The sequence below is a fragment of the Leucopleurus acutus genome (assembly GCF_964270905.1).
Source record: "Leucopleurus acutus genome assembly, chromosome: 16".
NCBI lineage: Eukaryota > Metazoa > Chordata > Mammalia > Artiodactyla > Delphinidae > Leucopleurus > Leucopleurus acutus.
Window position 1 is genome coordinate 61,751,236 of NC_139158.1, and position 25,268 is coordinate 61,776,503.

The 25,268-nt window shown below is 57.4% G+C and overlaps 1 protein-coding gene across 2 annotated transcripts in view; it reads right to left on the reverse strand.

Moving 5' to 3' along the window:
- The window catches only part of NOL4L (nucleolar protein 4 like), a gene marked incomplete at both ends in the record, with an annotated part of 124,525 nt that overhangs the window by 16,922 nt on the left and 82,335 nt on the right, over window positions 1-25,268 (reverse strand). For both annotated transcript variants that reach the window (XM_082856484.1, XM_082856483.1), the window contains one exon: window positions 7,821-7,962. In XM_082856484.1, the coding sequence (XP_082712610.1) occupies window positions 7,821-7,962 (142 nt within the window). The remainder of the gene's footprint in view (window positions 1-7,820; window positions 7,963-25,268) is intronic.

Here is a 25,268-nt window from a genome sequence, read left to right on the forward strand (position 1 = left end):
ACCCAACCCCAAAACAAATGAGCGAAAAGAGCCACTTCGGGCAACCATGTGTGAATGATTCATGGGGCAGCGCCCTAGCCCCAGAGCCTGTGTGCTTGTGCGTGTGGCTTCTGAGGGCCTGGCAGGCCTTCTGCCAGACGGCTAGGAAGCCCGTCTGGGTTCGGTGCATCCCAGCCCTTAGGTCAGAGTGATCAAGCCAGCGTGGCCCCGGTCACTTCCTGGTTCCCGGGAACGTGGCCTGTGGACAGGCTCCGGTGGCGAAGCCTCTCCGACACACCCCTCCCCCGGCCTCCTCTCCAGCACAGCAGGCCTGCCTCCACAGAGGGGCAAGAGGCAGCTGGGTTTCCACGTGTCCTGGGCTGGGGAGGGGGGCAGGGGGGAGCAGGGCTCTGACACCCCGATGGCTCAGCAGGCCTAGGCGAATCTTCCAGGTGTCGGGGGGGGATCTCCCTCTCCCCTTGTCAGCAGGTGAACTTTACCTCTAGGGCCCTGGAGCGTGTCCTGCCCTATGCCCCCACCGGGCGTCTGGGGGCCTGTGAGGGCCTAAGACCCTGGCAGCCTGCACAAGGCCAGGGCTGTGCAGGCCTGGCCTGCTCCGGGGATAAAGGGATCTCTCGGTGCTGTCTCCCAGCCTCCCTTACCCCGCAGCGGCAGGAGGCCAGGACAGCCCAGCATTGTCTGTGCTGCCTGCAGCCCAGCTGATGATGGACACTTTCCTGTGACCCGGGCCTGGCAGGGTGGCCCACGGCCAATCCCCGGAAGGGCCTGGGCCCTAGTTCTGGGGTTGGGGGGCGGGGGCAGGAGGCCGCCGCCGCCACTGCCTCTCTCCATCCGGTGTGGATGTTCGGAGCCTTGAATACGAGCAAATAGCTACTGCTCTAGGAGGAGGAAGTATGTGACCTGTAGCCAGAAAATAAGGCCCAGACACAGCTTCCAGTCTCACCTGAGAAAGGTGGAGTCAGGACCAAGATCAGGCGTGGGGGAGAGGAGGCTCAGTTTAAAGGCCCACTGCAGGAAGCCATCCCAGGGAGGCCACTGTGAAGGGGCCACAGTCCCCCCCACATGTGACAGTGACCAGGGAGGATGCCCAACGACGAGGGCTGGGTCCACAGTGAGCAGGCTGCAGCAGGCTGTGAAGCCTTGGGGCCCCGGCTGGGGAGACAGCTGCTCCAACCGCAGGGGTGGGCCCGTGGGAGGGTGGGTACCATGCGCACAGAACACGAGAAGTGGCCGCGGCTCAGGGGTAATGCGGGAGATCGTCTCCGAGCCTGCCTGGCCTGGCCCCAACCCCGCTCGCAATACAGCCTCTTGGCTCTCCCCTTGCACAAGCAGCTTCCATCCCCGGCCGGGAACACTCCCGTGGCATCCTCAGTGCCCGGCACAGTGGCCAGCACACAGGAGCTAAGCTGCTGCCCGGGCGCCTTCTCCTTGGACAGAAGAGCTAACTTGCAGCTGCCCGTGGGGCTGCCCATCAGTGAGGGAGCCTGGGACGGGTCTGGGGTTTGCAGATTAGAGAGCAGGATCCTGGGAGACGTAAGGTCCCCCAACAGGCCCTGGCACACATGGGTGGTGAGTGGGACAGGAACTCAGGAGATGCTAGAGCAAGCTGTGGGTGCCCAAGCCGCGAGCTTGTAAAGAAAGCCGTGGTCAGAACCCCACAGGGCGCGGTGGGCAGAAGGGATCAAGAAAGACCTGGATGGATGAGGAGACAGGACTGGACCGCATGGGGCAGTGAAGGGTCGGGTGGATGGGGTAAAGTGAGGCGGACTCCTGACCCACCTACAGCCCCCTCAGCCTGTGCCAGTTGGCCACGGACCCCAGCCTCCAGCTCTTCAGCAGAGGCTCCTGCAGCTGCCTGGCCACCTGAGAGGAAACGATCCCCTCTCCGGTCACCAGCCTTCCCTGTCCACACACTGTCCAGTCCTCACCCCGCCATCCAGTGATGGGGAGGGATTGGCCCCAGGCCACACAGCAGACAGGCCGCAGAGGCAGAATCTAGCCTGGGCTGGCTCACCGTGGCTGGGGTTAGGGCACACTCCCCCTGCAGACCCACCCTCCGTGGAGACCGGCCCAGGTGGGTGAGGACAGGGGAGGCGGCACTGCTGTAAATACTGAGCCCTGGGCAAGCAAGTCACACACCTGCTCCCCAGGTGACCGCCCCTGCTGCTGCCCAGTTTGCGTGTCTGGGTAGTGGAGCGCCACACCCAAGGGCAGCAAGAGTCAGGAGGCAGGAAGCCTTGGTCTCCTCACAAAGGGCTCCTGAGACACACCAGGATTAATGGCTGCAGTCACGCAGGCCACGCTCCAGACAGCAGCCAGGGATCAGAGGTGAACAACTTGCTTAAGACCCCACTGCAGGACCAGGGCAGGCCAGGACCTGCTCGGGAGAGCCACGGCAAGGTGCCAGGGGCTGCCGGCAGGGGGCCGAGTCCGGGAGAGACCCTGGGCCCACAGAGGCGGCTTCACCTCTCTCCTTCCTCCCGGATCCCCTGCGTGCCAGCCTCTCGCCTGGCCTGGGCCCTCTCTCCTGGCTGAAGCTTGGGGCCACAAGGAGCTTCTGGAGACATGTGACCCAGGAAATCCCCAACCCTGGCATGCAGCATCTCCCTCCCTTCCCAGCCTCCTCCTGACGTTCTGCCCAAGCTTCCCAGGCTGTTGGAACACCTGCCTTCGACATCACAACGCAGCCTCCTCCGAGAGGCTTCCGCTGGTCCCCCGTCTCTGCCACCAGCTTCTCCAGAGCCGTTTGCTGGGCACCTGCTCTGAGCTGAGGACTGGGGATAAAGCCCAGAAGAGGACACTCGGCCCCGAGGCTGCTCCGTGTCGCACTGTTTGTGACAACAGAAAAGTGGGGGCTGGGATGTCCTTCCCCATGAGTGGCCCAAACATAGGCTCTGGAGTCAGAGACACCCTTGTGGCCACTTGGAGTCTGGGCACGTTACCTCTCCCTCTCCCTCTGCACGTCAGGCCTAGTCACAGCTCTGAGCTCACAGGGTTGCAGCCAACCTGCCACCAGCGCAGAGCTGAGCAAACAGTGGGCTCAGGAATGGGACCTCCAGTCACTGGGGTGACCAGACAACCTTTAAAAATGCCGTATCAGCGATGGGGAGAGACGAGACACCATGTGGGAAAAAACGTGGGTCCAACACTACACGATCCCTCCCCCCCACCTTTTTTTTTTTTTTTAAAGGAAACGACTTCGATTATATACACAGAAAAGACTAAGAAAAACAGCACTGGTAACATTGGTAACTTTGTCATTTTTTTTTGCTCCTGTTTTTTTTCTGTTTTCCACAATGAATGTAATACTTGTGAAATAAGGTAAAAAATAAGATACGTTTCTTCAAAGACACATCTCCTGCCCTCAGAACGCTTACAACCTGGCGGGGGTCCCACGTTCTGTGTGCCTGTCTCTCTCCTGCAGGTTCCTTGAAGGGGTGAGGGGTTAACAGCCTCCCAGGCCACAGGGCTTGATATTCATGTGACAAGACTGGTGGAGAGCCCTGCAAGAACCAAAGGCTTAAGCCAGGACCCTCAGCGCCTTGGTCCAGCCTCAAGACGTGGTGATGGCCACTGGAGGAGAGACTCCAGACGTCCAGTCTGCAGGCAGAAAGCGCCGGCACCATGTCCCCGGAGGGAGGGAAGCTCCGAGGTCCAGTGGGTCCCAGAGGCCCAAGGCTGGAGGAGCCTCCCATCTGAGAGGCACAAACAAGAGGCCCCCCAGATGCCCCACAGCTCCTGCCCAGCAAACCCCAATGGCCCTGCAGGAAGACAGAAGCAGGACCCCCGGTTCTGCCCTGGCGGTGACTTCCTGTCTGCCCGGAAGGTGAGTAATGTCCACTCCCCACCCCCCGCATCCCTTCTGGAGGCCAGGCCTCACATTTTCCGCTCAGGAAGAGGCAGAGCAAGAGGCCTGGTGAAGCACATCAAGGGGAAATGGAAGGAGAGGGCCCTGGCCTGGCCATGCATCTGACATCCAGCAGCCTGCTGGCTCACCTGCCCGGCCTGGGCCCTCTTTCGCTCACTCATTTAACAGACACGCCCCCTCACTTGCTCTGTGCCAGGTGCTATGCTGGGCACCAGGGAACTGGCTCTCAGGGTGCTCAGTCGGTCACTGGGGAAGAGACGGTCATCGAACAGATAATCCCACTGACGGGGCATAACTACAGATGGATGTGCCGTTTGGTCCTAAGTCAATGCCAGACCACCGTGTCTCTGGACGGAGTCTCCACAGTTGGCTTCTTCCAACTGTCCTCCTCTCCACCCCCTGAATGCAGCTCCTGGGTGTGTTTCCAGGCACCTGTGATGAGACCAGGGCTCTGTGTGGACTCAAAAGAAAGCCCAAAGCCTCAGCTGGGGCTTAGTGGAGGGTCTGGAGGGGACCTGGCTGTACGTGGACTGCAGGCAGTGGTGGGAACAGCCTGGATCACTCAGCCCTGGATCACGACTCAGAGAAGGTCGTGCTCTGAGTTTGGGGGGACAGCCTCCCCTGGTTCCCAGGCTCCCGTGCCCATCTTCCGGGGAACCTCACACACGACCTCGACGCCTGCCAAAGAGGACAGAGGAGGGCAGCAGCCTTGGCAACCCCTCCCGACTCTGGCCAGATCACCCAAGTTCTCTCACTGATCAACAGTTCCCTCCCCTGAGACGGGACAAGAGCCCTGTGCTCACCCACAGCAGCTCCAGCCGCCAGTGAAGAAGCACCACGGGGTTCCCCGGCCGAAGCAGCCGATGCTGGGATTTCAAGAAGCCAGGAACAGGGCCGTGAAAGAGACCTGAAGCGAGGCCTCGCAGGCAGTGGCAGGCTCGGGGACAGAAGCACAGCCGCGTTTGTGTTCATGGCGCGCACACTCCCACAGCTGCTGAACCTCAGACAAGCTCCCAGGAGTGAGAACTGGCCTGATTCATTCCTGGTCTCAGCCACGGGACCTGCCCTGCCAAGGCCCAGCCCTTACCTGCCTTTGCTAAAATTTGAAAAAGGGGGAGGGAGGAGGAGGTGTTGGAGGAAGAGGAGGGCCCCCGATTCACATCCACCAACAGGTGTGAATCTGTGCAAACTGCCTGGTTTCCTGAAATGCTCTGGCTGTATCCCTGAGCAGCAGGGGTGGGCTGCTGCTCCCCGGCATGGCCTTGGGAGTCCCCACACTTTCTGGCTAAAGGAAAAGACCCAGGTGCTCAGACTGGGGGGTATCCTCGGGAACAAAGAAGCCGCCTTGGCGGGGGCAGACCTCGATCCCCTCTGGAGGGCGTGCTCGGGGGTAGGCCTCAATAAATGTTCGCTCCTTTATTCATTCGGGCAACAAACATTCAGCAGGCCCCTATGACGTGCCAGGCGTGCAGAGTCACCGGGGACAGAGCAGAGGGCGAGATCCACGTGGTCTGCCCCTTGTGGAGCTCACAGCGGGGGCCTCAGACTGAGGACCCCCGAGGCAGGACCGAGGGCCAGAGACCGAGCGCCAAGCCGTCCTGGGGGTCGGTGGCGTTGGGGAAGCTTCTGGATGAAGGCACGGAAGCAGGGAGTGGAGACCATGGAGGGCTGTGCCTGGACGCACACAGAGCCCCTGCCTGGCCTGTCCCTGCCCAGTCCTTCTTTAACAACAGGGGACATGAGAACACCCTGAAGCCCCCAACGGTCTCCCACCGATTCACTGATGGGAGCGGGATCTCAGCTCACGTCTACACTGCAGGCACCTTCAGGGGGAGGGCTGGAGGGCTGGCCAAGGACTCCAGGCCGGGTCTGCGCCCAGCTTTGGGAGCCCACTGGTCTGGACAGACACGGGAGTCACCACCAGATCTAGGACCAGAAGGGCAGCAGAGACCAAGCCAGCCGGTCTCTCAAAGCCTGCGACCCCCTGCACTGGGTCTGGGTCGGCCTCTGGCCAGCACATCAACCCACAGCCTCCAGACACAGCCTCTGATGAAATAATTAAATCGATGGTATCGTGGTCAACACCATCCTCCCTGTCTCCAGCTCTGGCTGCCTGCCCTCATAAACACCCTCGTCCTGTCAGCGGGCCAGCCTGCCCCGGCCCCAGCACCCAGTCAGGAGGGACCTGGGCGGCCGGAGGGGTGGGGGACACGTGTGACGACACACACCCGGGTTGGCGCCGCCACCTGGCTCCTGCAGGACGGGCTGCGGGACACACTGACCCCATTAGCCTCCGTGGCTGAGGAAGCCCTGTAAACCCCACAGAAACACTCCCTTCTGCTACCTGATCCTGGAGGCCCCCCCAAATCACCACATCTCCCTGGAAAGCGTCTCTGACAGAGCTGAGACACCCCCCACCCCGCCCCCCGCCGAAGGGTGGTTGTAAGCAACAGTAACACGAGTTTTCTGAGAATGAGTTGGGGGACTAGGGCCCCCATTCAGTCCTACTACTCTGGGGTTTTTAAAAATAAATGCTCTGGATCCTTCCTGGGAAGGTGTAACCGACAGCCTTGGGCTGAGCTTTGCTGGTGTGGCCCTCGGTGTGGCCTTTGGCTGTGGCCCTCAATCAGCTCAGATGAGGCGGGAGGTCAGCTGCTGGGCACGTCCGGGCCCCAGAGCCCCCCGACAGCATGCGCTGCCCCTGCCCCGTTCCCCACCCGCGGGAACGCTGGAGCTGGAAGGCGGAATCGGTCTGGGAGGCTCGCAGCACAAGGGGGTCCTGCTGACCTCATGCAGCGTCAAGGGACAAAAGCCTTTTCTTTCCCAGCAGCCTCGAACCCCACTCCTCACAGAACCACGCCCTGGGCTCCCCAGCCCCAGGCGCAGCCACCCCCAGCGGCCTCCGGGCTGGGTCTCCTCCCAGACAAAGCCGGATTCAGGCCTGGGAGGGCTGTGGGGAGGCAGGCACGCGGGTTCCGCCATGGAGACGAACTTTGACCCAAACTGCAAGGCTTCTACCCCTTATTTACTCTTTAAGGCTAACCCGTTTCACAGAGTTAACATTACACCCCTTTTTAACCCTGCACCTCCCGCCCACATTCCAGGCCCCGACCTTCGACCCCTCCTAATTGCAGCTCTACACCCCAGTTCTCTCCAGCTCATCCCCCACCCCCAAGCACCTCCTCTGGGAGAGCAGAGCCCGGCCCGCCCGGGACGCTGTGACTACAGGTGCCACCCCACGCCCACAAATGCATCTAACTGAGGCAGGCACCGGAGTCCCAGAGCCCAGCCCTGGGGCTCAGCGTGGGAGCACCAGAGTGGACCTCTGGGGTCTGACTCTGACCCCAGCGCTCCTACCCCAAGAAAGGAGCCTGTGTTCCAAGAGAGGCAAGAGAAGGCTGGCTGGCAGGCCCTGGCGGGTGACAGCTCCTCACCAGACCACCTCTCATCCCAAGGGCCTGGGCACACACGTGGACAAGCGCACTGCCTGCTCGCTGACCAGGGGAAGGGAAGGGACCCTGGTCCTGTAGCCTCACATCCAGGCCACAGAAGCCCAGCTCTTGTTTTCGTTACTGGGCAGCTGGACTGTTCCAGGTCAGGCACACTGTTAACCTTCCCAGACCTGAACCGTGATAACTTCAAAATCCATATCCCACCAGCCCGTGAGCATCAGAGCAAACAGGGAGGACACCATCAGGCTGCCTATCCCCGAAGAGCTCTGAGCCCTTCACCTTTGGGAGGAACAACTGTTCTCCCCGGAACTAGGGGCTGGGGCAGTGGGGCCTGTGGAGACGCTGAGAACACTGGGGGCAGCTGTCAGCCTGGGCCCAGCCGCCCCCAGAGGCTCCAGCCCAGATTCTACCCCTGCCCCCCCTACCCCCCCCCAGGGATTCCTAGGACCCTGCAGGTGGGGACACAGCCCCTCCCCCACCAGCCACAAAGGGACACTCACCGTCCTCTTGGCTGTGGAGGTTCTGCGGGCTCCGCATCCTCTCCTCCTGGCTGGGACTCAGGCTGGAGGCCAGGTGTGGGTCAGCTGACATCCATGTGGAGTCGTTCATATCAAAATCTTCACTGCTCACAGAAGTTTCATCCTGATAGGGACAAAGAAGGTGGGCGTTCAACAGGGACGGGCTCTCTGCAGCCCCTCGGCAACATTCTGGATGAACCCCAAGGCCCGTGGGCGTTTGGAGGTGCCCCCAAAGGCCGTAAGGCACCCCCAAACCTTGCAGTGGGGGCTGGGTTGCTCCCCCTACCCTCCCATGGAAGTGGCTCGGGCTCTGGTTCCTGTCGGAAGCCGGGGCTGAGGGCCGGCGCTGTCTGTAATTGAAGACAATTACGAGGTTTCGCATCCTGTAGGGGCGGATCGCAGGGCCTGGCTCTTACCCCTGTGAGCCAAGGCTGAAGCAACCGCTGTAAACAAGGGCCACTGCTCCCCACTCCCTGCCCACAGCCCGGCGACGGGGGCTCGCTCCACGCAGGGCCAGGCGAGCAGAAGTGGGCAGCAGGACACGCCGGGCACCACCGAGGCCAGGCTGATCGCGCCCACCACGCCTGCTTCCCGACTCCCGTGGAGCATGCATGGAATTCCTTTCTCCCACTCCCCCAGCCCAGAGGACATTTCTGTCTTCCTCCTTCCTAACCTTTGCTGTGCTTCAAAGATATGCTCTTGGGCGGCTTCCAGAGCTGAAAAGGCCAGCCCCAGAAGTATAGAGAAGGAAGGGGGTGGGGCAGGCGAGGGTTCGGATCAGACCGCAAAGGGGGTTCGGCTCAAGGGCCTGGGGGGCCGCCAGGGCCTTCCAAACAGCCGGAGGGCCTGCTGGAGAGGACCACGCCTGCCTCCTCTCCCCTCGCTGGCTTCAGTGAGCCCTTGGCCAGTCATCCGGGAACCCCCGGGGCGGGGCCCCTTCAACCCAGCCCTCCAGTGGGAAGGGACCCCACCTCCTCCTGGCCCAGCCTCTTTCAGGGGCAGCAAGCAACTGTGTTTGGGAGCTGGCTGTAAACGCAAGAAAGATGACCCAGCAGCTCCCACACCCTGGAGCTCTGGCTTTGCCCCTTCCCCTTCCCCAGCAAGATACAGTGGCCTCTGTGGGCCCCCAGTAAGGACCTCTGGCAGAGCACTACCCCCCAAAGGCCTCCCTCCAGGGGCCCCTCACAGAGGTCTCTTTTACAGCGAGCAAACACACTTCGGTTTGAACTTTCTTCTGCTGCTGTCCGAGGCAGACACATCTGCTCTCCAAGTGCTGGGGAACCAGCCTGGATTATCCCCACTCCCTCCCCCACCAGCCCGGCTGGCAGGGAGTTTCCTGGAATTTATAGCTTCTGTGCAGCACGAGTGTGCACCCTCTGCGGCTGAATCAGGAGGACTCAAGCCCGGCCAGAACGCCAGCTCCGCCCAGCTCAGGGGTCCCCACGCAGCACGCCCAGAGCCTCAGGGGACGGGGACCACATGTGCTCTCATGCCCTCTCCCCACACATGCACGCACTCTGCTTCCCTCCCACGGGTCGCCCTGCTCCTCATACACAAGGAAGCTCACTCACACACTCACTCAGACTGTGTTCTCACACCCGGAGGGAGGAGGGAGAGACACACGTTCAAAAGGTTCTCTCTGCACAAAGGGCAACACGACTCTCCCTACGCTAACAGGACAGGACCCAGAGTGAGGGGTGGCGGGCAGGTGGGGAGAAGGACCCTTGGAGGGGAAGGGCCATACAGGTTCTGGAAGCCAGGAACTGGGCCATCCTTGCTTGGGGCCCTGGCTGCTTCCTGGCTGCCCAGGGGTCACTGTGCTCAGGGTATGACCTGAAGTCCCTGCTGAAGCAGGAAGGCCCTCTCCTGGCTCTTGGGTATTGTCGAAACACTCATGGTTTAAAGGACCAAGTATTCTGTTCACATCTGGGAGTAACATCTACTCAAAATGCTCCGTCCGTTTACTCAACAAGTATTTACTGAACACCTACTATGTGCCCAACACCTTGCTAGGTGCTGGAAAATTCAGCTGTGGACAACTCCTGGCCTGCCCAGTGCTCACTGCCCAGTGGGGGCGATGGACAATCAGCAGAAAAACTCATAATATCAGGAGCGACGAGGGCTACAAAATAAAGCAGAATAAAGTAGAAGAAGAGAGAGAGGAACCTGCAGGACTGTGTTTGCCAGGGTGGCCAAGAGGAGCCTCACTGGTCAGGGGACAATCAGAGCAGAGGCCTGCAGAAGTGAGGGAGGTTGCTGGAGAGGGGGTGGTCCACGTGGGGAGTGCACCACGCACCAGCACGTGCTGGTGGCTTCCAGCAAGCAGCCCAGAGGCCACAGTGGCCGGGGGATGGGGGAGCGGTGGGCAGCGGAGCCATGCGGGGCACGTCACCTTGGACAACCATCTTCAGCTCAGAGAAGGAGTGTTCCGCTAAACACACAGGTTCTCACTGAGGAGCATGAAAAAGTCCAAGCTGCTGGCTGCAGCGCTGAAGGCTCCCACATTCTAGCCCCACCTGGCAGCGTTTAAAACAGTAACAACAGGGCTTCCCTGGTGGCGCAGTGGTTGAGAGTCCGCCTGCCGATGCAGGGGACACGGGTTCGTGCCCCGGTCCGGGAAGATCCCACATGCCGCGGAGCAGCTGGGCCCGTGAGCCATGGCCGCTGGGCCGGAGCGTCCGGAGCCTGTGCTCCGCAACAGGAGAGGCCACAGCGGTGAGAGGCCCGCGTACCGCAAAAAAACAAAAAACAGAAACAACAGAAGCCCATGTTTATCAGGTGCCAAGTGCGCCACAGGCCCGCGGGTAGGTGCAGTTATCAGCCCCATTCTACAGATGAGGAGGCCGAGGCTCCAAGGGGTGACGGCAGCTGCCCAAGGTCACGAGCTAACAAGTGGCAGAGCCACAGGTGGGCAGTCCTGAAGGCCCAGATGCACCCTCCTTCCTGCCCCTCACCTGGAACACCCGCACTGCCTCGGTGCCCCACAACCCAAACTCCAAACGCACGTCCGTCCCCCTGGCTCCGTCAACTCCAGCTCAGTCTCCATCGTTCCTCTCCTTACACCCTCTGCCTGCCGGTACCATCAGCCCTGGCACTTAGGCAGGCACAGAACTCAGCTGCAGCAGGCGGCACAGTGGCTCTCTGCCCTCTCTTTCCCCAAGAAAACCTGAAGTTCTCCCAAGAGCGGGGACCAGGCTCTACGCTCTCTGGACAAGGCCAGCGAGACCAGTCAAACTGGCTGAATTGCCTGGCATGATACCGGTGTTTAATGAGGACGCGGCAACAGTTTGACAATCAGGGACGTGGACCCACTGAGCACAGCTCCTGAATGGAGACCATATGAAACCTGGACGCTGGCTGCCGTGCCGCATCCCCCCCCTGCAGCTGCCAGGCGCCCCCATGCAGAGCCTCAGGTTTCTCTGGCTCAGATCACTTAACTATCCACCAAAATGGCCCCCCTCCACTTCTCCCTGCCCTGACAGGTCCAACGGGGCAGAGGTGGGCTAAATTTTACATTGAGTTGCAATCGCCCGATGATGAAGAGCACCCAGTGCCCACACATGAAGGGCTCTGCGGCAAGGGTGTTATGAGATTTCCTCGCAACAGCCCCACAGAGAAAGCAGGCACCCGTGTAAGGCCTATCTCCAGATCTGGTGCCCGCCCCTTGGAGACCTGCCTCAGCTGCCCAAGGGCACCGTAGCTAGTGGCAGAGCTGGGATCTGAACCCAGGCTGTCTGTGCCCAGAGCCCACATGACACTCCACCACACCAAGGGGTCCCCTCACCACACTTCCTCCCTTCAATCGGAAGAATCAGATTCCTTAACAACAAAGTGTCTCAGGACGAGACCCAAAGGAAACTCCGTGGGAGACAAAGCTATATTTACACCCATACCCACACCCAGCTCACTCTCGTCAATGAGTCGACGCGCACTTACTGAGCATCTACTATGTGCTGGTGTTACGTTAGGGGCACCAAGACTGTGGCAGGGCTCCTTTCCTCCAGGGCCCTGTTATTTAGGGAAGAACAGAGAAAAATTCTGACCCACTTGTAAGCGCAGAGAGAGAAGGGGGCTGGGGAACCCCCTCTCCAGTTATCTACCGGCCATCAAGCTCTCCCCAGCGAGTGTTCCTACAACCCCCAGGCTTCTGCCACACGAATCCCTGTTTTGTGGGTGATGGTTCTAGCTAAGCTTCTGACCCCACTGATACAGCAATTTCTTAAGTGAGAAATCAAACTTATTAAACTTAACTTTAAAAACCTGCCAAACTCTTAAGTTCCAATCAAAATTAGCTCCCACACCCTCACTTCCAGGGCTGACCTGGGACAGAAGGTTTCCCAAGCCCCCCTGCCACCCACCTGCTACAGCAGAGCTCCCAGCTGCAGAGGGCAGACTGTAACCTCACCGGCTCACACTGAGCCCAGGCTCCAGGAGCAGCCCAATTACACAGGCAATTACCAGTGCACAGTTCAGAGCCCATCAACGACGAGCAGAGGGGGGCACAGCCGGGCCTGAGGGACCTGCGGGAGATGCCAGCGCAGGCTATGAAGGGCCAGGCCCAGAGGCCATAAGTCGGGCACTGCTTGTTTTTCCCTCTGGAATCTCAAGGGAACTCAGCCTACTAATTTCTCTTTCTTTAAACAAATGTCAATGAAACTTACATTAGAAAATAAGAGTGTGTACAATCCATTACTTCCAGGTCCCCTCTCCCTAGACCCCACGTGACTGGCCAGCCAGTACCCCCGGCTCCTCTCACCTTACCTTCGGACACCCTGAAGCCTGCAGCCTTGCCCACCTGTTGACAAAAGTCCATCATTTATTAGGCACCAAAGGACCTGAGCCACTTGCGGGTCACAGGGCGATCAGGTCAAATGTTCTTCTGAAAAGGGAACACAAGAGTTGGGGCAGGGAGAGGGGGCAGGCAGACAGCACCCAGACAGCCCCTGGGACACACCCCAATCTGGCAGCCCTGACTCTGGGCAGAAGGAGAGGAGCCGACCAAACCCTCCCTGCTCTTATCTGTGGTCCAAAATTCACGGGCAGGTTCAGTTTCTCTCCACCCAGGTTCGGAGGCCCTTCCTCCTCTGCAAGCAATAGTACCAAGCACGGCTCAGCCCAGGAGGAGGAGAAAATGGGAGACCAGAGGGGAAATGGTGGAAACGCGCCTGTATCCATGGCACGTAACCAGGGGCAGGTGCTATCAGTAACCTGATTATTTTACAACTGGGGTCACTTTCTCGGGAACTGGGTTCCTGGTGCCTCTGAAGTTGAGCCATTTGCATCCTCCAGGACAGGGATCCTGGGCTTTGCCTCCACAACATTTTCCAGGCCTTTCCTCAGAGCTGTAACTCTATCTCTGCCACTTGCTTTGAGAGAGAAAAGGAGGAGGATTTGCTGTGAATTTCGTGCAGTTGTGAGCCGTAAGCCCTGACCAGGAGCCTTCTTGGGTGTGTGTTTCAGAGGAGGGGCGGAAGGCAGGCATGGGCCAGGCAGGAAACAGAGCCCCTCTCTGTCCAGCCCTTGGGGTCTTTTTGATGAGAAGCTGAAGCTCCTGCCAGAAAGACCACCAGGCTCAAGGCAGTTGCCCTGGCACCGGCCCTAACCCAAGCAGGCGGGCACCAAGACGGAGAAAGTGAGCACCTCCTTCAGGAACACCTGCAGGCCCCTTCCAGGCCCTGGAAATTCTTCAGTGCGAGGCAATTCCCCCCCTTGTCTCCATGTCAGCGAGCATTACACACACAGCCTTCTGAGCATGCCAAGGAGGTACTGAACCGCATTTGACCCCAACTTAACCACTTCAGTTCATCAGATGGCTTATTAATGGAAGACGAAAACCCTCCAGGATCCAAGGCAACAAGGGTTCAAATCCCTGTTGGGAAGGAACAGCACAAATGAAATCGTAGGGTGGTCGGAGCCACAGCTCCTGGGAGCTGCGGGGCCTCAAGGCTGCTGCTCATGGTCCTTCCCAAGCCCACCTGGCCACCAGGGGAGGAGGCCAGCCTCCCGGAGACACTCCCACACAATTCCACTCCTCCCTGCCAGCGTACCTCCTCTGCTTCCTAGTCGTACGAGCATACAGGCTCATCTGGGAAATGGGAAGTGGGGAGGGCTGATACAGCTGATCACCTAGCACATTCTAGGTAGCCCCCCCCCCCACACACACACGCACACACACACACATGCACACAGCGTCTGTCAGAAACATGTTCGCATCTACACAGGGACGCTCTGTTGTCTTTGCTGTCATGGGTGCCTGGATGCTGGGGTGAGCATTTTCAACACCTTCCTACCAGTGTATTGAGTGTAAAATGGGCTTTTGTTTCCCAAGCAAAGGCAACTGGCTGTCTTCCCAGCACTCCTCACCACGAGGGCCTCACTGATACCCCAGGCCCTGCCTTGAACAGGGGTCTCTTTAAAAGGGAGGCTGGAGAGATGAGCTTCAGTAGACAGGGTTCTTCCAGCCAAAAAGAGGGCTGGAGAGAAATCACTCTGCACTAATCCCCTGCAGGAGTTTCCTTCCAAGAAAAGGGCCCAGACAAGTCAAAAAAGTTCTTGAGCAACTCAGGGGCAGTTCAGCTCCACATGGCCCCAGGGTGACTGAGGCCACAAAAGCTTCCCCAAATCGGCCTTTCCAGCTGGGAGGAAGGCCCTGGGTGCTCTGTTCCCGGTGTTCCTCAGGAAGGTGCTGAATGGGGTCTTGGCACCCAGCCATGGTGCAAGGGTGTGGGAGGAGGTGCTGTCTCAAACCCTGACTCTCCAGGACAAGCCCACCTTGAGATGGGGTTAAATTAAGCTTGGTATTATTCATTCACGGACACACTGAGGCCCTAATGGTTTTCCAATATAGGGGTAATTTACTACCTGGGGGCTAAACTACCACTGGGGCCTGGGCCCTAAATGGGTCTTTCTCCCAGAATGACCTGAAATCCAGAAGCAGGAGGCAAGGCAAGAAAGGGCCCCTGGTCAGGACTCTCTCCTGAGGAGCTGTGAGAGCCCCACAGCCCTCTCCCCATGCCCCCCACCTCGTAGGACAGGGGCCCAGGCTGGGGTTTCCAGCTGATTCTGGGATAAGTAGGGCTTTATCTCAAGGGAGGATCTATTTCAAGCCACAATCCTTCTCAGAAAGAGGTGGAAATCACAGAGTCCAAACACCATTTCAGGTGAAATCAGGAGGTTATTAATCTCCCCTCAGAGCAGACAGAAAGAAAAATCAATGTTTTAGAGGCGGGGGAAAAAAGGTTCCATTTGAATTAATAGGTTTGTGGCTTCTCCATTGATCAGTGCCTCTTCACACTTTCTTTTTGTGCTTTTGTGCTCTTGGGGAGGAGGGAGGAAGAAGGGAATGGGGAGGAGGGGGGTGGGCCTCCCGATAAGGAAAAGGACGCTCTAACCTTAACCTTTCTCCAAGAATAATGCTAATTAGCAAGGCTTAGTGAGAACTTCCCCCAGGAAGCACGGCCCGCTAGGGACGACCGGACTCGGGCAAACGCAGCTCCAGGTGGGATTGGGGGGTGGGGAGGGGGGTCACTTCTGAACCTGAGCTGCTGGAATAAGAACGCGAATGGCACTCCCCCACCCCGCCGCCGGAAAAAGTGTCCAGCCTTGGAGAAGCGGAGAGCGGCGGACGGAGGTGTAAATCCAACTTAACCCGGGCGCGCGCCCTCACTCTGGCCAGCTGCCCCCGCCCCATGTGCCCCCGTCAGTAAGGAATGCCCCTGCGACAGGGGCCGCCGACGCCTCCAGCTTCCGCTCCGACCGAACACTTGCCAGGGGCATCAGGTCCGCTCCGGGGAGGGGCGGGGGCCTGCCGAAGTGGGCTCAACTCTGCAAACCTCGTCTCAACTCCCCGCGCCGAGGCAGGGAGCCCCTCCCTGCCACTCTACGCTTCCCGTCCTCACATCTCCAAACAGTCCACTTCCCTTCTCGCTACGGCCGCGGTGGCGGCAACCCGAGCCTGACCCCCACCCCGCCGCCTGCGAACGCCTTCCTCACCGGGACGCGGTGCCGAGCCCGCTGCAAACCTTGTGGCCGCAGCACAATACCGCGGCGCGGCGCACACAATCACCGCCCCCCAGGACCGGCGGCGCGCACGGCCCGGGAGTGGGGTGCGCCCGGCGGCCCCCGGTACTCGGGGCCGGGCACACCTCTCGAGCAGCCCGCGGCCCCCAGAGTGCAGGCTTCACGGCCCCCACCCCATTCGGTCACACTCACCCGCCCCCCCGCCCCAGCCCACTCCGCCTAGGGCGCAGCCGCTTCCGCGCGCCCCCCTCCTCAGCCCCGGTGCAGGAAGCTCCCCCGCGTCCCCCTCCCCGGAACCCCCCCAGCTTCCCGCCCCCCTAACCGCAGCTCAACGGCCGGCGGCAGCAGCAAGAGAAGGGGGGCGGCGGCCGGGGGCCCGGAAACGGCCCGATCGCGGGGATCCGGGCCGGACTCCGTACCTGGGCGGGAGGCGAGGCGGAGACAGACGGTCGGGCTCGGCGAGTGAGCGGGGCGGGCGGCGGTGACAGCCCTACAGCTCCAGCTGCTGCTGCTGCTGCCGCCGCGGCCGCCCGGGGAGAGGGACTGGCACCGCCGCGGCGCGTCACTGCCCGGCCCGGGGGCGGGGGTGGCCAGGGGGAGGGCCCAGGCGAGCGGCGGCGGCGGCGGCGGCGGCGGCGGCAGCGGCGGCGGCGGCGGCGGCGGCGGCGGCGGCAGCGGCGGCGGCGCCGCGGCCGGGAGGGAGGAAGGGGGAGGGGGGCACCGGGCAAGGGGAGGCGGGGGAGGGGGGCGGGACCCGGCACGGGGCGGGAGCCGGGGGGAGGGGAGCACTGGGAGGGCGCACGCTGGGAGAGTAGGAGGGGCAGCAGGAGGAGGAGGTGGAGGGGCGGGCGGGCGGGCGGGCGGGCGGGAGGGAGGAGTGGGCACTGGGGGAGGGGGAGAGAGGAAAAGGAGGCACCCAGAGAGAGGAGAAAGGAGGGAGAGGCGGGGGGTGGGGAGAGGAGGAGGAAGGAGCGGGTGCTGGGCCAGGTACGGGGGGAGGGATGAGGGCGCGCTGGACGCGCCGCCACGCTCTCTGTGGGGAGAGCTCTCTTAAGGGGGAAGCGCTTGGAGGAAGATTCTTGCCGGGGTCTGAGCCCGGGAAAGAAGGCGGTGGGGTCTGTGCCCTCCCCTTGCTCGCGGAGGACTCAGTCTTCGAGTCCGGGGTGGGGGTTGGGGGGCGCCCGGTCGGCTCTCCGCGTTCAGACCAGAAGAGGAGACACTTGGCCCAAAGAAAGTGACTCGGGCACTATTAGGAACTCCCGGCACCCTGGGGCCTTCGGACAGCCCTCGACCCCTGCGCGTCTTCTGGTTCCCCGGGGACTTGGGTCCTCGCTGGGCGGGGCTGCTGGGCCAGAGGGCTGGGCCCCCCGGCGGTCAGAGCGAGACCCAGCTCTGGGAAAGACAGGCACGTGGTCGGCTCTGTGCCGCCCCCCCCACTCTGGGCCCCCCCTTTTCTCGATCAAGTTCAAGCTCGGGCTCCTCGGCTTGCTGCCCATTCGCTGCCCCCTCCCCTCCCCCTCCTCTATTCCGCACCATCTCGCCTCTTCACTCTTCCTTTGTCTCTTTCCCACCACTTAGTTTACACCCTCCCCTGCTCCCCTTCTTCCCACTGGCGGGCGCCGAAGAGTCCGGCTGCGCTCACCTGTCAGACCCAAACATTTCAACCATCTCCAGCGCCCGCCGCCGGCCTGCTCCCGGCTCTCTCCCCTCCCCACCTCCCGCCGGACATTGTGCTCCTCTAGACCACACAGTTCGGGCTCCTTAAGACGCACAAAATACAGCTGTAAAGTCATAGGATAACATCAAGAAATGCTGCTCCATCCCAGACCCGGGCGCGCACTGTCCACAGACACAGAATCGCAGTAGGGGAAGGACCCACGCGAATCAGAGACGCAGTGCTCCGCGCAGTCAGACCTCATCCACCTGGGGTGCGGGAGAAGACGGCACCGGGCGTCGCGGTGGTGGGGGACCCTGGACCTCTGAGCAGCCTCAGACTCAGCCTGAAACATAACACGCTCGTACCCCGACAGCAGAATTAGCCCCCGACAGAGAAGATTGGTCAGGGCGGATTCTCCTCTCCCCAAATCCACACCCTCCAACAGATCAGCCTTCAGAAAATCTTGTGCTTTAACGGGGATGGAGAGCTGCCCTCGTGGAATTCTGTGAGGAAATGGCCAAAAAACAAAACAAAACAAACCAATAACGATCCCACCACCTGGTTCCTCTGGTCGCATCCAAAGAGGAGGGGCAATTTCTACTGACTTTCCGCTACAATTCATTCACAGTGAAACCAGCAAAGAAGAGAAAACGAGACAGCCACCGCGATTGTTTGCAATTTTGAAACAGACTGCCTTTAACCCTCCAACTTTTTTTCTGTAAAAAGCCTTTTTCTTTCTTCCACTGAAAGCTTTGCATTGTGAACAATCCGAGGTAAACAAGGCTCCCTCTACAGGTACGAGTTGGAAATACAACACCGCAGGTTCAGGGCTCAGTATTCACCCATTAGAAAAATAAAAAGATGACAACACATCAGATTAACAGCACACCGACTTCCTTCGGCACACGCTAAGGATTTTACTGTCAATATAAAAGTCACACTTTGTTTTTAAAAGAGGCTCTAAGCATGTTACTCATTAGCACCTTTTATCCCTAAAATCAAATGTGTTTTCAAACCAATTCACTCTTCCCACTTTTCTCTATGAGATCTTTATTTCTCATCCTTTGTGGTGGGGGACAGTTTGGAAACTTCATTGTCTGAACGGCCACACACCAATAATGATTTTTAGAATTAATTAGTGGCCACGAATCTTCAGTTCATACAGGGAAATACGGGTGTTTCCAACATGGGAACTGTCCTTCCTCACTCTGAAAATGAGATAATTCAGGCCCAGGATTTCCCATCTCTTCCCACCACATTTCTAGAGACCTCTGACTTCTCCTGGCCTGAGTCACTATTTCACAGCGGTGGTGGACATCTGGGCTTGAAATATAAAGCCAGATCCAGCTGATGTTCAAAGGTGGAATTGAACCCAGATAAGCCACCTCTTCTCTGACTAATAAGAGAAAGAGCTAGTACGCCAGGAGGGCAGAGCAGTGATTTTCTCTAGGCATGAAATGTGAACTCATTTACCATCCCTGAGATAAAACAGCCCCAGCCTCACTCGATACACAGGAAGCGGTTGGGAGCCCTGGAGAAGCCTGGCCATTTAGTAGCACGGCGAATTAGGTGAGTTTTCATGTGTGCTGAAGCCTGCAGAAATCTCCCGGCTCCTTAATTCCTGCAGGAGCTGCCACTCCTTGAGTAACCTTGTGTAGGTTGCCCTCTGTGTCTTTGCGCATCTCCTTAAAGTGGCCACAGCATGGGTCCCAACAAGGAATGGCATAACCTAGTTTCTTGACCACTAATTCTCCCAGTGATGTGTCTCTTCTTCCAGCCCCAAGCTGGTGGGAGACCATGACAGAGAAGGGCTGCTCTAGTCTGCTTAAGGGGGCGGTACTGCCTTCATGTCCCCTCCAGGCTCTGCAAACAGTGGGTGCCTTTGTAAATGGCAAAATTAGCAGGACATTTGCTCTGCGGAGCTTCTTAAGCAGCAACTCCCTCCAGGCGGATTCCCATATGAAATGAGCGCGCTCCGTGAGCAGGGACCTGGCCATGGGAACCAGAGGTTGTGATTCGGAATAACAGGATCTTCGTGTGACCAGAACAGATGCTGTTCAAGCATCTCAAAGCATAAAAAAAAAAAAAAAAATTATCCCTACAAATGACTTATTAATGATAAAAGGCACATGTACCTGCACCATGGAGAGACTGGTAGACACCCCCCAATCAAGGGATCAAATGCAGCAGACCCCGAAGTAGAACCACCTGACACGATGTGCTTACTTCCTGAAGGGATGCAATGAGAGAACATAGCATTACCTATGTTATGTTCTCCCCATGTCAAGTCCTCCCCTCCAAAATGCTTAACCTGAATCTGATCATGAAGAAACAACCAGACAAGAAATACTGAAAGAGAGACTCCATAACACAAGTATCCCGGACACTTCAAAAGATTCAGTGTCATTAGTTTGACTGTTCTTTTAATCACGAGACTAATGAGAAAAAACAATGAAATGCAAAGTTTGAATCTTGGTTGGATCCCAGAGACAAAGAGTGAGGTGGTGATGGGGTGAAGGAGACGCAGAGGATGGGGGCGGTGAGGGGTGGAGGGGAGACAGGGGTTGAGGGTGGAGATAAGGTGGGCTCTGGGCTGAGTGGTCAGGGAAGGCCCCTCTCAGGAGTAAGCCCACATGTGCTCTGACCCCAGGATGCTGGAAGCTGACAGCTGGGTGAAGACTTGGGGGCACAGTCTTGCAGGCAGAGGAAACAGCTGGTGCAAAGGCCCTGAGGTGAGAAGGGACTCGGCATGTTTGAGGACTTGAAAGCTACCAGTGTAGTTACAGCGTGGGGGAGGGTGGGAGGAGGTAGGGGTGAGAGGGCATGCAGGGCCAAGCACTCAGAGCCTTGGACACCACCGTGAGGTGTGTGGATTTTATTCTAAGAGCGAGGAAATCATGCCATCTAAATTATGTTTTTAGATCAGAGGAGATGAAATTATAAGGAAGCAGGAGTGGCATCCGGGAGACCACTGAGGAGGTGGACTAGAGTCTAGTCAAATGGGACTGGTTCCAGTTCTGGCTCTGACACCAAACAAGTGTCCTTGGGCACCAGTTTCCTCATCTACAAAGCAGATAATAAGATAGTGTGTTTAATGTATTCGACACCAAAATGTCCCCTTTGACATCAGAAACTGTGGTGTCCGGCCTCCCAGCTCTCCCGATGATCCTTCCCCCTCCTGGTGTCACACCCTTGGTCCCCTGGCACAATGGATAGAGCTGTGGAAATGAGGCTCTGTGACTTCTGAGCTTAGGTCATAAAATACAGCTTGCTCTTTTCCCCAGAGGGAGTACTCGGTAAATGGTAGCTTTTATCGTCCTCATCAGGAGTCTACATTTTCACAGTGCTGGTCAGAACCCTCTCCACAAACGCTGTACCAGTTTCCTCAGCAGCCAGCAGCATCTGGTAGTTGTCATTTCACTACACACTTGTCAGCGCTTAGTACTAGCAACCTCCTTTATCTCTGTCAATCTGAGAAGTGAAAAATGGTGTCTCTCTCTGCCCTCTTCATTTGGGAATGTGAGCCTATATTTATGTGTATCGTGTGTTTATTGGTCACTTGTAATTCTTTTCCTTTTTTTAAACAATCTATTCATATTCTTTGCCCTTTACTTGAGTTGGTGGTTTGTTTTTTTGGTGAGAACTGTTTAGAAAGGAAGGGAATTCATCTTTTGTCATATATTTTGCAAACATGTTTTCCTTTTGTTGTCTTTTTATTTATGATGGGATTTTTTGCCATATGAAAATTTTACTTTTTTTGTTTTTATATTGTCTCATTAGGTTTTTTTTTTTCCTTTAGGGCTTTAGGATTTCACGTCAAAACAAAGGTTTTTCTTTTTCCACTCTAAAATTATAAATGTAATTCACCTGTATTTTCTTCTAGAGCATTTATAGCTTCATTAGAGTTAAATCTTTATTCTATCTGTAATTTCTCTCCATATAAGAAGTGAGGTGAAGATCTAGCTTATTTTGTTTTTTAATGCCTATCCTAGTTGTCCCAATACCATCTTTTTTTTTTTTTTTTTTTGGCTGTGTTGGGTCTTCGTTGCTACTCATGGGGGCTGCTCTTCATTATGGTGTGCGGGCTTCTCATTGCAGTGGCTTCTCTTGTTGTGGAGCACGGGCTCTAGGTGTGCAGGATTCAGCAGTTGTGGCACGCAGGCTCAGCAGTTGTGGCTTGCGGGCTCTAGGTCGCAGGCTCAGTAGTTGTGGCGCACGGGCTTAGTTGCTCTGCGGCACGTGGGATCTTCCCGGACCAAGGCTCAAACCCGTGTCCCCTGCATTGGCAGGCGGATTCTTAACCACTGCGCCACCAGGGAAGCCCCCAATACCATCTTTTAAATAACTCATCTTTATCCACTGATTGGAAGTGCCATCTTTATAGTATACTAATTTCGCCTTATTTTTGGAATTGCCTATTCTACTGATCTGTCAATTCCTGTCCCAATAGCATGGCTCTGGAATATATTTTAATATCTGGTAGGGCCAGCACTCACCTCTACCTGCCATGAACTGTCCCTGCCCGCAGCATAATAAAGACAAACTCTTGCCACAGCAGGGAAGGCTCTAGGTGCAGCACAATCATGGCAAACGGTGGGGGGGGGGGGGCGCGTTTCTGACTGAGGGGCTGTTGGGGGGGTGGTTCCTGGAAGAGGTGACATCTACTCTGAACCAAAGAAGGCGGGAGGAATGTGACAGGTGGCAAGTGGAGAGGGCATCTCGGTAGGAAGAAGAGCGGGGATAGAAGCTCCAGGGCTTCACACATGCCTGGATTCAAAATACCTGATCTGCAGGTTGGATAGTAACTCAGCTTATCCATTTATTCTTCACATTCACTGATTTTTGCCCAGCTGGCTGCAACCTCATAGTTGGTTTGACACCTTTGTTGAAATCTAGGAGAAACTGTCCCATGCCGTTTCCTCACTCCTTCTCTATTCAGATAAATTTCCCATGATGCGTATCACTAAGAGTCTGACTTGTAGAAATACACTTTCCTAACAACCATGACAAAAGGTAAAAATTACAATTTCATCAATTGCCTTTTCAGAAATGTGTTGCTTTAAAATGTCATCAATTAAGCTCTCTTACTCCAAAACCTTCAATGGCTCCCAGTCACTGGCAGAATCAAGTTAGAGCTCTCTGGCCCGGTGTTTAAGGGCTTCCACAGCCCTGCTGGCCTTACAGCCTTCTGTTCCAAACTGTGAACTCTGCTTCAGACTCACAACTGCTGTCCCTCAACTGCCCATGTGTGACCCCCTTCAAGCCTTTGATCATGCATGCTTCCAGACACACGTTTTTTCCACAAATATGTATAGACCCCCTTCCACATGCCAGGCACCATGATTAGTATGGGTGACACAACAATGAACAACACAGATACAGGTCTTCCCACCTGTAGCCTGCAGGCCAGCAGGAGAGAGAGAGATTAATCAAATGACCACAAAGGTTTTAGTCACAGGATATATATTCGGTTTGTACTTGACAGCTGTGGGACCTGCTAGGAAGGAAGTGCCTAGTTATGTGAGAAGGACATAGTGGATCCTGGAGGGCTCCACTGAGGAGGTGACATTTAAGTTGGGCATTGAAGAATGCATGGGCATTCACTAGGTAGAAATATACTCTGGGCCATTAACAAAGACATCCTCCACCCCTGCCGGATCTAGGCCCCTCTGAACTCAGAGCATCAATCTCACAGACCACCCAGCTGGCTCTGGTGGCAGGTCTCCGTCAGTCTTATATCACTTAATGCACTTGTAGTACTTCCCATCTCCTCGGCTATACCTCATCTCCCCAACTGGACCATGAGCTCTCAGGGGCTGGGACAGGGTCTCAGGTGGCAGAGTCCCCGGTAGCATCCGGCACACAGTAGGGACCTACCACTGCATCACTCAGGACCCCATCCTGCCCACTGCCCAGCACAGCCCTGATGTCTGCAACAGAGCTCTGAATTAAGCACACCCCCCTTAATGCAGACCACACTTTGGAGCTCCCCAGAGAGGGCACCTACCTCCTCTCTCCCTTCTTTCCTGGCACCTTTGGAGAGGCTTGGCCAAAAAGCCAAGGCCAGCTGCAACCTGGCACTACTGCTCCTGGGGGTGCACACAACAAAAACGAGTACAGATGGTCCCCAAACACGCCAGGATGGTGATAGCAGCACTATTCACAGCAGCCCCGGCCTGGACGCTACCAAGTGTCCATCAGCGGAGAATGGATGACGGTGGTACAGCTACACTGTGGAATACTGCTCAGCAATGGAAAGGAACAAACTAGTGGTGCAGACCCCAACACAAGGACTCTCACGAACTCATGCTTGTGGGCAAAAGAGCACACACAGGCCATAGTAGAACAGGCAGAAGCAATCTGTGGTATCAGAGGTCAGGAGAGTGGTCACCCTTGCCAAAGGTTAGTGACCAGAGTGGGGGCTCAAAGGGTCCTTGTGGTGCTGACAAAGTTCTGTCTTTTGATGTGAGAATTGGTCACAAGAGGTGGATTCAGTTTGTAAAAATTTACTGAGCTGTCCACTTAATGATACGTGTTGTTTTCTGTATGCGTGTTATACTTCCATAAAAGTATGAAAAAGGGAAAAAAAGCTGAGGCCAGTTACCATAGCTGAGCAGCTTAGAGCTTGGTGTGATCCATTATGGCGACCCATACACTACCAGGCACCCGTGCTGGGTGGTAGGATATGTTACCTTATTTGACCAGCCAAATAACAAGGGTGATTTAACTACCACTTCGCACACGAAGATAGTGGCTGTGGGAGGGAGATTAAATGACCCATTGAGTCCCCCAACAGCTCAGAGACCAGGGGACATGCCCACAGTCACAGAGCTAAAAGCTAGTGGATGTGCTGGGGTTTGAAGCAGGGTGAGCTGGTCTCCAGGGTGCATGGTGGGCCCTGCCCAGGTGGGGCTGCTGAGACGTACCGCGGGGCACTGTGCTTCACCGACCTCCAGCAGAGCAGAGAGGGGAACCCTCTAGAGCGAGTCTGGGGCTGTGTGGGCAGAGGTTTCCCCCGGGGTTGAGGCTGCTGCGAGGTGGTCAGCCCCTCCCTGCCTGGAACCCCAGCTTCTCCGTGCAGCCCCTGAGGGCGGCTGGGCCTGGGAGTCTCCTGGGAGGCAACTCCGGCTGCTCCTCAGCAGGTGATTGGAGGAGAGGCAGGGCCCCTCTGCGAGCTGAGCGAGACGCTGGGAAACTGGGGCAGGTGGTCCCTCCGTGACGGAGGCTGCAGGTGGGGGTTGTGTGGGGGGACGGGTAGCAGCCCAGGCTTTGGGGCCAGAGATGCTGCACAGAGGCCTTGCTGGCGGCTGGCGTCCTGTGTTTGACGCTCAGCATCTAAGGTGGGGGCAGAGCAGGGGACATGTTTTGCTTGCATTCAGGCCCTTCCTCAGTGTGATCTCAGGCAGGAGACTTAACTTCTCCAAGCCTCAGTTTCTTCATCTCTGAAATGGGGGCACAATAATAGAAGCTTGTGTCTGAAGACTGCTGTGCGCTTAAATGCAGGGATGCCTGCAGGGCGCTGGACTGATGCCTGACACAGAACACCTGCCCAAACCCTAGTTATTGTTAATGATGATGATGTGAAAGATAAGTAATTAATGATACAGACATCAGTCAACAAACATTTCTTGAGCCCCTACTGTGTGCCAAGGCCTGACCCAGGTGAGGGACTGTGGTGGTGAGATAAGCAGACCCAGGCCTGTGCCCATGAAGCTGCTGGTGCAGGGCCCTTGGCCTGGCCCTAACCTCACCAC